This window comes from Salminus brasiliensis, chromosome 4 (genome assembly GCF_030463535.1).
Source record: "Salminus brasiliensis chromosome 4, fSalBra1.hap2, whole genome shotgun sequence".
NCBI classification, from domain to species: domain Eukaryota; kingdom Metazoa; phylum Chordata; class Actinopteri; order Characiformes; family Bryconidae; genus Salminus; species Salminus brasiliensis.
Genome location: NC_132881.1, coordinates 29,276,000 through 29,290,307, shown reverse-complemented (window position 1 = coordinate 29,290,307; position 14,308 = coordinate 29,276,000). Strand labels below are relative to the sequence as shown.

General features: G+C 38.2%; 1 protein-coding gene across 16 annotated transcripts in view; it reads left to right on the top strand.

The window, feature by feature from the left end:
• Window positions 1-14,308, top strand: part of kcnma1a (potassium large conductance calcium-activated channel, subfamily M, alpha member 1a) — a 199,751-nt gene that overhangs the window by 163,147 nt on the left and 22,296 nt on the right. For all 16 annotated transcript variants that reach the window (XM_072677908.1, XM_072677904.1, XM_072677900.1 and 13 more), the window contains 4 exons: window positions 1,082-1,175; window positions 8,587-8,710; window positions 9,318-9,542; window positions 10,851-11,043. In XM_072677908.1, the coding sequence (XP_072534009.1) occupies window positions 1,082-1,175; window positions 8,587-8,710; window positions 9,318-9,542; window positions 10,851-11,043 (636 nt within the window). The remainder of the gene's footprint in view (window positions 1-1,081; window positions 1,176-8,586; window positions 8,711-9,317; window positions 9,543-10,850; window positions 11,044-14,308) is intronic.

The following is a 14,308-nucleotide window of genomic DNA, read 5'->3' as shown; positions in this document are numbered from 1 at the left end:
ACATTAGTGTAAGTGCTGCAGTTGAAATTATTTGATTAAATATTATATTAACATGAAAATGGTGCCTCATATTTTAGCTTACTACTTGGTACTTAATATTTAATATTTTAGCTATATCAGTTACATCAACATTTTAAGTTGAGCTCTCATTAAATTCTTGAAAGTGTAGCATTGGTGTGGTCAATATGAAACGACTAGACAAAATCTTTGTCAAAACTAGTTGTCGACTATTTTAAAATACACATACATATTGATTAGAGCAAGCACTTTCCACACACTCTGGTAAGACCCCACTATGAAAACGCATCCGGTTGCTATTAAAGTCTGTAACATCCTCAAGAGTTTAAGAAGCTGATGTTGACCTTCAAGCATCTCCACTCGTGTGGATGGTGTGTTCAGTAGCAGGAGTGCTTGTGACTTTCATAAGCCCCTCAGTAATTTTCCTGTTGGAGTGGCGTTTCAGCATGAGATGGGCGAGCTTGGTGGGCTGTATCCATGCTTGTCAAGTGCTTGTGGCATGGAAGATACATAGACAGAGCAGCCCCTACTCATCACTTAGTGCTGCGATGATGATGTGGATTGATTTGGCCGTGTAGTGATCCATTAGAAAAAACACATGATGCAAATTACCTTCTTTTTTTTTTTTCACAGTTTTTTTTTTAGTCATTGTTATTGTTGTAGCCTTGTCCTCCATACAATGACAGAGATGTAGAGAGGACACAGCACTGATGCAGACTGCTATAGGTTCCGCTGTCCGCTGTGTACTCACGCTCACGCACACATGTAGATATACACATCCGCACATACTCTGACATGTACTTTTACAAATGGAGCAGAATGAAGGGCTCAGTAATAATCAGGTTTAGGCCCTAATGAGTGTCCTCAGTGACTTCTTCTTGCTTTTCCTGAAAAGTACCTTTTGTCCCTACTAACGGTGTTCTCTTTCTATTTTTGGTCTTCTCTGACTTCTTTTTGCTGTGATTGATTGAGTGTTGGCTTTTGTGTTCTTTAATATGTCATCTCCAGCACACTTTACAATCCCTGCTGTCCACAGTCTGACTCTCTTTGCATGTGTTTGCAGTCGAAGATGAGCATCCATCAACGCTGTCACCCAAAAAGAAGCAGCGCAACGGAGGCATGCGAAATTCACCCAACTGCTCGCCCAAAATGATGAGGTAAGACATTGATTTCGAGACGCTCCCCTCCAGCCTTCAAAAGGAAAAAGAGAGTGAGAGAGTGAGGGAAAGAGAGAGGGAGAGAGAGCAGCAGCAAGAGACAGGAAAGATGGTGGTGGGATGGTGGGAGTAGGAGGAGTGGCGAGGGAGAGAGGGAGCGAGGGAGAGGAGAGGAGAGGAGCCCTCTAAGGCTCAGGCGTTTAAGCTGTCAGCCTGTCAGTGCTTAATGATAGAGCTGAAATATTTCTGTCATGAAAGAGGCTATGAAAAGCTGTTTGAAAAATACTCTCGCTTTAAAGTCTCAGCTGTCACCCCCCCAGTCTCGTCCACATGTAGTTCTTAAACAGTGGTGGCACTAATGACAGCGCCAACCAATCAGAGACGCCCGCGTGGTTACTTAGCCTCGGGCTCTTCATCTATTGTAGGGGCCCCAGCGAGTAGTGTTTTTGGTACTTAAGGCCATATGTGAGATGTATCATCGCAATCAAAAATGAATTCAAATATTACCTTCCTTTTATCCTGTCCGGAGGAATTATAAAGCTGCTAATTGATTTTGACTGATAAAAGGGCTTGCTTTCCGCCCATGTGGCCAGGAGACAGGGACTCATATGCAAAGGCTTTTAAAAATGCAGAGACAAGGTTGTCCATTTCAGATTAGCCAACGAGAATACCAAGCTGGAGATTCGGGAGGACAATGCAACTCACTGCAAAAATTACACTGCCATTTAGTTTAGCCTAGTGATTCATTTGGTTCTCAATTATAAATAAAAAAGTACTTATAAGTTTTGGATTTGTGTATTTTCGCACATATTTGATAAAGCCAATAAGTCCATGCTGATCCACCACCTTCACCGAACATTCTCAATCTTCCTGTCTTGGATTTATTCTTAAACTGCAGAACACTTCACAGCTATGCTCTTTTAATGATGAATCATATTTTCCTCACAAATTGAACAAATGCCAAATAAGAAAACACTAGTGAATGTCAGAATCTTCATGGGTTTTAAGAAGTAATTTCTTTTTTAGAACAGTTGGTGAATGGGGCTCATTGTTCTTTGCCTTTGCTTAGGCACTAATCCAGTTATTAAACCAGGCACCAGTCACTATTCCACATACATTCCCACCATACATGCCTGACTACCCCTCAACCCCCACCCCCTCCCCACCACAAAACAAGCAATTACACAGACTGTTACTTACAGTACTCTGTCAGATGCAGTGAGGATCTTACCCTTTAGTACATTCTTCAAGTGAGGATGTTCAATATGCCCTTGGTTATAGAGACTGAGCTGCAAAAAAAAAAAGAAAAGGAAAAGAAAGACAGATAGAATGAAAAGGAAAAGCTGGCACACTTCCAGCGATGTGCCTTGCTTGGAAGGATGTTTAGTTTTCAGTTCTTAACTTAAAGTGCAGAAGCATTTTTCTGTGCCGAGTTGAAGGTCCCTGTTTGCAGTGTAATATATGCATCTCCTCTTTGATCTGTGAGTGATAATAATTCTTGGGAGTTATTTACCCTGTTTTGAAACGCTTCAAAGCGGTGTCAAAGTTTTCTGTGCTTTAGGGTGCCTCTGTATTCCACTGGCTCTTGGGTACTGGATGACAGGTCCTCTGTTCTAGGTGTAGGCTTTTCAAGTCCTAGCCCTGCAGCAAAACATCAAATTACCAAACGCAGTCCTGCGGACTTCTCCAACCGCTGCCCCCCATGCCCCTCGTCGTTGTTCATATACCATATATTTATGCAAACATATATATTAAATGCTCCGGTTTCTAAAGGTGTGTTTTATGCACAATGAATGAAACGTGATTGTTTAAGGTTGCCTTAGGGATATTCGCTTCTACAAGCAAGGGAAGGGATAAAACATGCGAGTGTATACCATATCAAGTATGGTTTTTTACAGGCTTCTGCGCCTCCAGGCCGTCGTAAATAAATAATGATCAACAGATTGGCTGTGGGTTTTTGAAAAGCATGCCTTTGTCAGTTTGCATGATGGAGAAAATTTTCAAAGCAAGAGGCTCCTTTCATAGGCTGCTGGAGAGGGATTGGGGGAGCCAGTGACTGCCAAGTGATGGGCTAGAATAGCTAAACACTGTTTGAAAAGCAGCTAGCCCGGCTCGGAGGGCAACTTCTGCTTTGGTTGAAGCTGAAGTTGCCTCTCTCTCGCTCTACTAAAGCACATATAGGCCACTGCTCTGGACGTGCCAATTAAAAGAGTAAACTTGCTTGCGTTTAGAAGCTACATAGCATTTCCACCAGTGGAATTTTCAGCTGAAGTGCTTCTCTTATGTTTACCAGCTGAGACAGAGCTATACTGCATGTTCGGGGGAAGCTCTGAGGGCCTCGGTGGTGTCTTATGGGCGCTTGTGGAAGAACAGAGACACGAAAGATGGAAAGTTAGCGGGAACATTTTGTTTCTTTCGTGTAAATCAAATCGTCTCTTTGTTTCTAATAAAACAACAACACTTAGCCGATGAACGCCTCGGCTCGGTGCACCTCGGCTCCTGCTTCTTGATGAAATTAACACCGTTCACGCAGAGTTTATGATGGGGCACGGGACATGTCTAATTGCGGAAAGTCACAATGCGTTTGCCGTGATCCTTTAGCTGCAGCAGTAATGTCATGTTGCTAGCTGGGAGTGGCATGGAGCAGAGGATTGTGCTGGTGACTGTCAGGCTGTGCTGACAGTGGGTGAGACGTAGCTATCTTGGCAGAGGTGCGCAGCGGCAGTCAGCGCACTGAGGGGAGATTGAAGTGACAGGGGTCCATAGAGTGAGTGGTGAAACATGCAGCACATAATGAAATATTCAGTCGGGGTGTAAAAGCACTAAATGCTTTCACTGTTATTAGCACCTGCCCACAGCCTCGTAGCGTCTGCGCAGAGCCCGCATGCTAATTGACACTTTTTTGATGTGATATTTCGGCAATCAAACAGCGTTGAAATGTGGAGTGAAGGGGGGGCTTCAAAGGAATGTCACTGAATGAACCTACTTAGGAAAGACAGACAGAGACGGAAGGAGAAAGACCCAGAGAGACAGAGAGAGGAAGAGGGAGAGAGTGAGAGATAGAAAGAAAGATGGAGAAAACAATGCCTTGGTATCAGTGTGAAAAATTCTAGTTTTAGTTTCAAATTGGAGCCACATGTGGTGGGACTGCGTGTCCAAATGCAGATGTTATAGAAATAAATTAATTTGCCTAGTGAATTATCTCTCATTATGCAAATGCTAGAAGTGAAGACAAGGTCTCATCATTCATTACCGGAGGTAATTAATAGGAGGTGGTCCTGATGCAATTTAGAGCCCTGATTTAATCCAGTGTTAATGATATGTAACAGAGAAATGCATATATAATAGATAGATATAATATTCTGTTATTTCATGTCAATTAAATAACATCACATGCATGAAATAGCAGAATAAAAAAATAGTGTTATTAATGATTTATAAGCAAATTTGATGCTAATTTGAAGGTATTCTGATGATTTTGATGATTCATATGTAAAGCTATATGAAAAATATCTGTGTTTAATCTAATTGTATATAGTGTTTTTATAGGGAAAACACTTTCTGATGAAATAATGGGAAACAATATATATATATTTAATTCAATATAATAAAAAAGCTCTGTAAGACTTTAAGAGAATAATTATATGTTAGAAAATAAATATAGTACAATAAAATATTTATTTGTGTAACTCACACATCATGTATAAATCACTACAGTCACTGTAAATACATAAGATAATTACAAACTTATGCCAAAGTTTGGGAACCTAAAGTTATGTTTTTTACATTTTGTAAGTGTACATTTCACATCATTAACAAAAACACAGTTCTGTATATTTCAGTTACTGCATATTTACTGTTTAGTAGCTTGATTAAACATATTGAAAACTAAACCACAAAATTAAAATATGCTGCATGTGCAAAATTAAAGTAATTCAAAAAAAAATATTAAGGACTAAGTTTATGTTTAAGTTGTTTTCCATAGAGGATTTGTTCACATTTACACTAAGTACATTAACAAAATATGTCATTTGACCAGTGGTGCCCAAGCTTTGGCATGTTGTTGTTTATTATTTGCATTTGTGTATGTATATGAATAAATTCTGCATTCTGCAAGCTATTATTGAATAAAATAATAAAAAATAAAGAATAGTTTTGTAACAGAAGAGCGAAACAAGACGTTTAGACAAAGTAAAACTTACAGACATAAAAAAATAACTAAATAAATAAACACACACTAGCTAACGTAAAACTGATACATTTCACTATTGTTGTTTTTATTCTCATTTTTTTACCACACATTTTTTGCTGCAGCAAAAACAAATATAAAAGCAAACATTTGGTTACTTAAAAAAAAAAAAAGTACAATATTTTTATTCAACATTTACTAATAGAGATCCTAACATTTTATGTCACTGCTCTACTTGTTTCGCTTCGTCAGCTGTATTAAAACAAGACTTATACAGCAAAGTCTTTAGGGCGGGTCATTGTTAGTTTTGGTTAAAGCTCATTGATTTGAAATGGGCTTGGTAAGCCTTGATGGGTGGACCAGAGGAAAGAGTATTACAGTAGTCCAGTCTGCTGGTGATGACCTCTCCTTGGCACCAACTCATGTGAGTTTGAGGGAATTACTGATGAAAGCTGTGTGTAAGTGTGTGCTGTAGAAGAGCAGAGAAGGAAAAACATGTTCCCCTGCAGCCACAGAGCAGAGAGGAGGCTGCAAGGTCTGGCCTCAGGCTATTACCTCAAAGGCAGACTTTCTGACCCGTTCTCTGCTTCAGTAGTGGGCTGCTCAGCGGGTTATTGTTGACGTTGTTATGGCCTTTTGACAAGTGTCCTGTGGAATTTCTCCCAAAGTGCTCTCATAAATGATAGAATCCCAGAGAAACATCTGATACGCATTATGAGACTGCACACATGAGAAATCCCACATGCTACTCTCAGCATTAAACCCTGGATTTTGACCAATAGAGGTACAATAATCGAGCGTGTGGTTAGATATTTATGTTTCAGCTATTATGGGTTTATAAATAAGTTATCAGTTGCTTAAATGTTTACATTTGAAGTGGACCCAATGCATTGTGTAGCTGTCAGTATTAGGATAGTCTGTAGGATGTACCCTGATGGTCTGATATTGGAGTACTAATACTAGTCTTCTTTATCAGGGGTAGGAGTGTTCAAGATTCATCTTTAATAGAAAACAAATTGAGTTGCACCTTAAGCAGATGCTTTTGGTAACCGTCATTATGCTTTCAGCATAATTATGGGTGAATATTTGACCACTGATGTTAAGGGGCGTTGGTGAATTAAAGGAACTTTCTGCAACACTGAATTAATAATCTAAGTGGGTGTATTAGCGTCATTAGCACATCAACTACATCTATAAGATGGCCACCTTGGCAGGGTATGAGTGTCATTTATGCATGCAGATTAACAGTTGAATTACAGCTTCAGTACGTTAGCCAGCGTAAGGTAGCTACATTAGTCTTGTAGTTATAGTGAAAAACTAATAAACGAAAGTGTTGCAAAATGATTACGGCACTCTCTGGTCCTGATTTATTAACACAGCAAATGGAAAAGGAAACCGTAACCAGTCTACTGGGTCTGCACTAGTGCAGAATGGTTCGTGGCCAAAGTACCCTTGTATCCCTGTATGTAAACCTCAAAAAATTACCACAAAAAATGTATGTGTGAGAGATTATAATGTAACTTTTACATCCCCAAAATTAGCTCTGCTTCACACTGGTGCTGTTTTTCACCAAATCCAACTAGACTCGTATCCAATGAACTGTCCTTATATTCATTCAGGAAAGCCTATCTTCCCCTAGCACAGAGCAGCTGCTGAGTGCTTTCAGGAGAGCCCTGTCATCCCCGTGCTAAATGTACACTAGTGCCAGCGTTAGTGTTTGTGCCAGCGGAGTAGCAGGACCTCTTTCACGGTCAATGTTCTTCCAGATCAGCTTCAGCAACCCAGCCACGCTGATATAGATTAGCCTGTTTGGTCGTGACACTTTTCTGAAACATTAATGGCCTTCAGTTCGGGAGAGCACAATGTGATTGGGCAAATTCCTAAAATATTTAAAGTGTGGCCCTGTTAAAGCTTTTACTGTTGGGCGCAGCGCGTCAGGAGCGGTGCGGGGTAAAAGCCGGTAATTGGCGTTCCATTCTGATGCCACTCAGTCAGCGCTCTGCTCGTGCTCACACCGCCACTGCTAAGGGTTTTTTGATTACTGTCACAATTAGAAGATGAGGTCCAACCTTCAAGAAAGATGGTAGTCACATGTGCAGTATTTAAAGTAAGCCTAGTAAAGGTTAATTTCTCTCACTTTTAAAGCTTATTTCCTAAGACTGCTAATAAAGGCATTCCTGGGAAAAAAGGCAAGGCGAGGAACATCCAGTCACATCATCTGTACTCCACTTTTCACCTTCACTGTGCAAAGCTGTCATTCCTAAAAGCCTGCACCAGCTCTGGCACAACAACATTAACTTGAAAACCTTTCCCTTGTGGTTTTAGCCTGGTTAATTCAAATTAGCGAGTCAAGCTAGCTGTTAAACTCTGCCAGTAACATCAGAGAAGCTTTCTTAGCTTTTTTAAGTTGCTATGATACTTTATGGTTATGCTTAATACTGAACAAAAAAAGGTACCTAACAGTGAATCCAACCATTTTTTAACTGTTTTCAGAGAAAACAAACAATTGATCAGTTGAAATAGCAATTGGTATAGTAGATTAATCCATAATAAAAAAATCATTAGCTGGAAAAATGCAGATTTCTTATTTATTTATCTTCTTTTTATATTATTTTCGAATTGTATTGTACATATAATTCCATTAATAAATTGTAAAAGAGGTAAGAGATAAGATCTAAGAGATAGAGGTAATGTAACTAAACAAATAAAACTAAAACAATGTCTTTTGAAAGTATTTTGTGTAAGTGTAATTAATATAAATGCAATTTTCTCGTGAGGAAAAAGTTAGTGAGAATGATTGGTTGTCCTGAAACTAATTTGAGGTATTTAAATGTTATTTTAAATTGCTTTATTATAAATGTCATACATTTTAAATGTTATGAATTGCTACTGTACTGATCTTACTTGATACCTGTTCAGTAAAGAAAATGTTGCCTGTGACAAAAAATAGTTTATACTTAATGTGAGTATTATACTTTATTGTCTTTACTGGTGTATAAATCATTATCATGGACTTTGCCATAGAAGGGAATGTAATTGTAGTAATTTTATAAAGTTGACCGAGTGAGATTAGTAATTGACCACTTATAAACCACTAAAATATACCAAATAGTTTTTTTGAGAATTTGTTTGTATAACTGTTATATGGTTAATCATGTGGTTGCATGTCATCTGTCATGTGGTTGCATGATCTTTCTTTCTGTCTTACTCCCTCCTGTTCAGACATGACCCTTTACTCATTCCGGGAAACGAGCAGATTGAGAATATGGACGTTAATGTGAAGAGATATGACTCCACTGGAATGTTTCACTGGTGTCCATCCAAAGACATAGAGAAGGTCATTCTGGTAGGTATTGTTCTACATGTCCACACTATACACACCCTAAGTGCTCATAGACCTGACAGACAACTGGTAATTGTAGTGACAGAGAAAGCGCAGACACATAGCGTAGTTGCACAAACACATGAGACTCTGTATACACAGAGACTATAACACATATAGAAGAACTGCTACAAGATTTAACACTCTCTTAACAGCAGAGATATTTTAACAGAAATGGAACCCACAAATTAAATACACTTTATAATGAACCCAGAGATGGCATGTTTAATATGTATACTGTTACTCCCTGAAATAAGTTTAATTAAAGAAAAGAGACTTACTTGTGATTCATTCTTCACCCTAATATACTGTATTTTTGTTAATATCTCACTTTTGTAAAGAGATAAATTAAGTTAATTATTAGCTGCCTCGAGTAGCACTACCAATGAAACAATCATGGTTTAATTGAATATTAATGATTTCTCACTGGGAGCTCAATGATACAAGCAGAGGAATTCTACTGAAAGGGCTGGTTCTAAACTCTCAGTCAGTTCCACGTTTGTTTTTCTCAGTAAGCACATTTACTTTCCTTTAGTTTAAATTTGTTCCTAATAAGAGTTTCTCCCTGTAGACGCGGAGTGAGGCCTCCATGACGGTTTTGAGTGGACACGTGGTGGTCTGTATATTTGGAGATGTCACGTCCGCCTTGGTGGGGCTGCGAAACTTGGTGATGCCTTTAAGAGCAAGTAACTTTCATTACCACGAGCTGAAACACATTGTGTTTGTGGGCTCGCTGGACTATCTGAGGAGAGAGTGGGAAACCCTTCACAACTTCCCCAAAGTCTCCATCTTACCCGTAAGTACAGTGCTTTAGACTAGACACATCATCCCTTTTGACACAACAACAAATTCAGGGACATATGAAGCAGTGTACCTGATTAAGCAACAGAACACAACAGAAAGTATGTTATTGTAAATAGGATCATGGCTTGTGATTTGGTGAATCGAAGGCATGTGCTGGAGCCCCAAACATTGTTTTAAATATACTGGATGTTTTCATTTTGGCTGATCTTTCCACCATTAAAAAGGGGGGGCATTCACACTTTTAGAAGTTAACCTACTAAGCAACAGAACACAAGAGGGGTGTGTCATTGTATAACAAGACCATGGCTGTTATTTGATTGAAAGCATGAAGCGAATACAGGTGCTATAGTCGTGATGTTTTTCATAGCTTGTTTTTCTTTATTGTTTACATATTGGCAGATATTTCCACCAATAAGGAGGTGAAAAAAACTGACATGGGGCAACTAATGTTATACTTTTCTGTAAAAAAAAATCTGTTAAAGCAAAAAAAAAAAAATAATAAAATAAAAGAAATAAAAAATTAAGTTAAGTCTTTAGTTAAACTATGATTAATGGTTAACAGCAGCTTAAATTAAAGTTACTGTTGTTTCCAGCAGTTCTGGTATGCATAATGCTGCTGTCGGGCAAAAACCTTGCATCTCCAAAACTGCAACTTTACAGGAGAAGGAAAATACCTTGTTCACCTTCAATGGGGGTTAATATAAAATGATTGTATCATTTTGGATCATTTCTATTGGTCCATTCACAATGTAAAGAACAACTTCAAAATTATGTCGAAGATTTTTGTGACAGCATGCCGCAAAGTTAGAATCTATTTGAACCAATCAGAAGCGTAGTTGACACTACCTGTTTTACACTGAAGTATAAACTTGGCTATTATGCATGTGCTGAATATGAATGTTTCTTTCAGCAGTGTCTCTGTGTGTGTGTGTATGTGTGTGTATTTCCCTGTGCTGATAAAGCATGGCTGTTGCAGGCTCATGCTGCTTGTGTGAAACACTGGCCCAGCTGCCTGCTTTAGAGCTTGTTATCACTGGCTTGACTGAATATTAAAAGTGAACCCAAAACGCTGCCGTCAGCGAAGGCTACCCTTTAGATTAGAGAACATCTCCACATCCCCCAGTGCATAGTTAGATCAACTGAATGTCACTGCCTTTAGAAAAAATAGTACTTGTTAACTAATTTCCCAGAGCTCCTCCCTGGCTCAAACCTTAATTTGTTTTTCTCCATTTTTTCTTCTTTCCCTACTCTCTCTCTCTCTCTCTCTCTCTCTCTCTCTCTCTCTTTCTCTCGGCTGAAGGGTACGCCATTAAGTCGAGCTGATTTAAGGGCTGTCAACATCAACCTCTGCGACATGTGCGTTATCCTGTCAGCCAATCAGAACAATATCGACGATGCTTCACTGCAGGACAAGGAATGCATCTTGGCATCGCTCAACATCAAATCTATGCAGTTTGATGACAGCATTGGGGTCTTGCAGGCTAATTCCCAAGGTAAAGAGTGGCCTAGGACACTTCAGCACACGGCCTGAGGCGACTGGGCTGGCAGAGAGAATAATCCTCTGCAGCATCAGTCTGCTAGACTGTAAAACCTGCTGATTGCCATGTGCTTTCAAAGACAAAAGGATCTGCTCGTTTACTAGGATACCTGCATTAGAATAAATAACAAACACAGGCTAGTCTCAACAAGCAGAAAAGACAAAAACTGGGGGCACTCTGCCAACACAGGTTCTTTTGCACCAATGTTTGTAATTATCTTAAAAACCTTTCAAAGAATGGAACCAGTTTTCTACATGAATGAATGAGAAGAACCCATGTAATATTAAATAGTGTAATATGTGATAGTTATTTATATAGTTTTTTTTACAATCATACATTAAGGTCAGGAATTATAAGAACTATAATACTATATTGTTTCTTAATGTATAAATAGGAGGTCTGTCACTGTAAAAATAGAAAATATGCTTTGATATGATGCTACAAGCCTACCTACATCCCTGGTATTTTAAAACATACCTTCCTTTTATGGTGAACTTGTGGGGGGGGGAAACAATAAGCTTTACTTTTTTTAAAAACACTGTATTTGTGTTCTCAGTTAGCTTTTACTTAACCTTGGAAAAAAGGAGACACTTTCCTTTCTGATGAGTATTTTGCTCCATACAGAAAAAAGCCACAGTCACAAGTCCTGGTTTGCATAGCAACCCATATTACCATAACTAGTAGATACTGGTGGCAATGTGCTGCTCGCTAGTATCAACAACACTGTTCTCCTGAAGTCGCAATTTGTTGTTTTGCCAGTTTTGACTAGAACTTTTGCTAGTGAGCTGTGTTTGTGTACATTGGGGCATAAATGTAAAAGTACAGTTTTTACAGAGGTTTTGGATTTGACCTGTTTTCTGACTGTTTTGGTTACTTAGAATTGTCTTTTAATTGAACAGAAAACACTTGAAAGAGTGTTAAAGGTTTGTGGTATGTTTATGTACATTCATGTACCAAATTCTCATTATTTATCTTTAGCAAGAAAAATACATTCTTTAGTTGTAGGATTTAAAAATAGTCGTTTTTAGCAAATACATACTGTACAATTCTTTAGTATAGTTTATATCTCACTTCTCAACTTTATTGAAGTAATTAAGCGTCCTTCTGTATACTTTGAAACATTTATGTGCCTGTGTGTGTGTGTGTGTGTGTGTGTGTGTGTGGCAACATCTTTGCTCTAATCAAAGCGCAGCTAAACATCCCAAATATCACACTGCAGACCGTGCATTATTTGCCTCCATTAGTAGAGCTGCGGCAGATTTGTTTGCCGACAAATTGAGTTGAACAGATTGTTTATGCATTCAGATAAACATGTAACCCTCTTGTGCCCATCAGGATTCATCATCATTAAGCAGGCAGTACAAATCAGCAGCACCACTTCTTCAGCTGCTCTTCATTACGCAAATTACACAGCCCACACAAGCTGGCCCACAACAATTAAGATTTCAACTGTTATTGAGGAGCCACTTTTACGCAGAGAAATGTAGCTGAAACCTTGAAATGACAGCATTTGGGGGAGACATGTGTGAGGCTAACTGAAGTGCTGTGTATCACTCAGCGGTGACTGCTTGCTGGTGAAGAATAGGTCCTCCCAGCATGGCTGATAATAGACCTTTATCATTCTGTTTGTGGGAGTGACGCAGGGAGACAATGTGTCATTACTGCACCCCATATTAATTCATCTAAACATCTGGCGTGATAAGCTACAGAGGAACACTGTAGATAATGTTGATTTATTTTATTAACAGTCTTACAAATTATGAGAAGTTATCAGTGCACTAGTAAGTGTTTTTACGCCCCTTCTTTGTTACAGTTTCTGGAAAGGATAAACTGTGGGAAGAAGTATATGATTAGCACTGTATAAACAGTGTCTGATCTTACTATTACTAATACAAATGCCATGCTAATTTTAGTGTGGAGTATGATGCATATCTCCCAAAACCGCCTCACCCTTCTTCTATGGAACTGTCAAACCTCTTAGCATCTCAGTGCAAGGTGCTGAATTTGAGGAAGAAGGTGTAAATGACTAAATCATGAAGCCTATTGCCAGGGGAAAGGTACAGACAAGTGCAAAACGAGTAGTGCCTGGGGGCATCTGTTTCTGCCAGAAAGTCCACATTCTGTTTCCCTACAACCTTAAAACAAAAGACTCATAGCTAAAACTTGCATTTCTGCATAAACCCATTTATAACCACTCTTTGGAACTCTTATGGACCCATTTAGAACCCAGTTAGTCACCTCAGCAGTTTCTTATTAATATTTATATTTACAGATATTTGTCAAGCACGGCTTAAAAAAATATTATTACCAAAGTATTAAACCTTTGGAGGCTCATCAGTGCTAATAAACATGAACCCGACGCTAGTTAAGTACACTACTCTTTTATGCTTGCTTCTAAATAAACATATAGCAGGAGGTTGGGGCATATTTTTTTAGGGTTGCTTATTTTTAAACATGTATATTAAAGGTTGGAAAATAGTTCAATAATTGTACAACTATAGTATACACAGTTATATTTGTGGTTCCACGCTTCCACTTTTTAAATTTAGTACGATTTAGACTTTTTATCTCCTGAGATATTGTTGACTGTTTTTTGCTAAAACTATAATAGGCTATTGCTAGTCATTTGTTTGTTTGTTTGTCTAGCTAATTAACTTTAATTTACAATAACATTACAAAGGAGTACATTTGCCTGTGAAGGCTTGGTAGCTAGCAAAGTGAAACACACTATTCAATTCCAGTATGATATCAATAGAACATAGGATTATGGATTTATCAGTACCATAATATTGTGTAAAATTGTGTGAAAATAGTTTTTTCTTAATTATTTATACAATCATTGATCTCATCTAACCAGTGCTGTGCACGGGGTACATTCAAGACTAGAAATAATTATACCAGAAATTATTTTTTTGAACACATTTAAATAAATAAATAAATGAAAATTTGTTTATAGTTGTTTAGATAGTTCCCTGCTGGATTATATTATGGCAAACAGTAAAAATGATTACTGATGTGCTAATATATGTTTGTGTACACAAGTGTACTGCATAAACCAAGGGTTTTTAAGCAATACCATAGAACCATGTTTATAAAAGAGATGTGTGAGTGTGAAGAACCTCTCAAATGTTTAAAAATTGATGTAAAGATTGTTTTGCCAATTCTTTATGAGATTTTTTGTGACATCACTAAAAATAAACTGTATGAAGTGTAAGCAAAG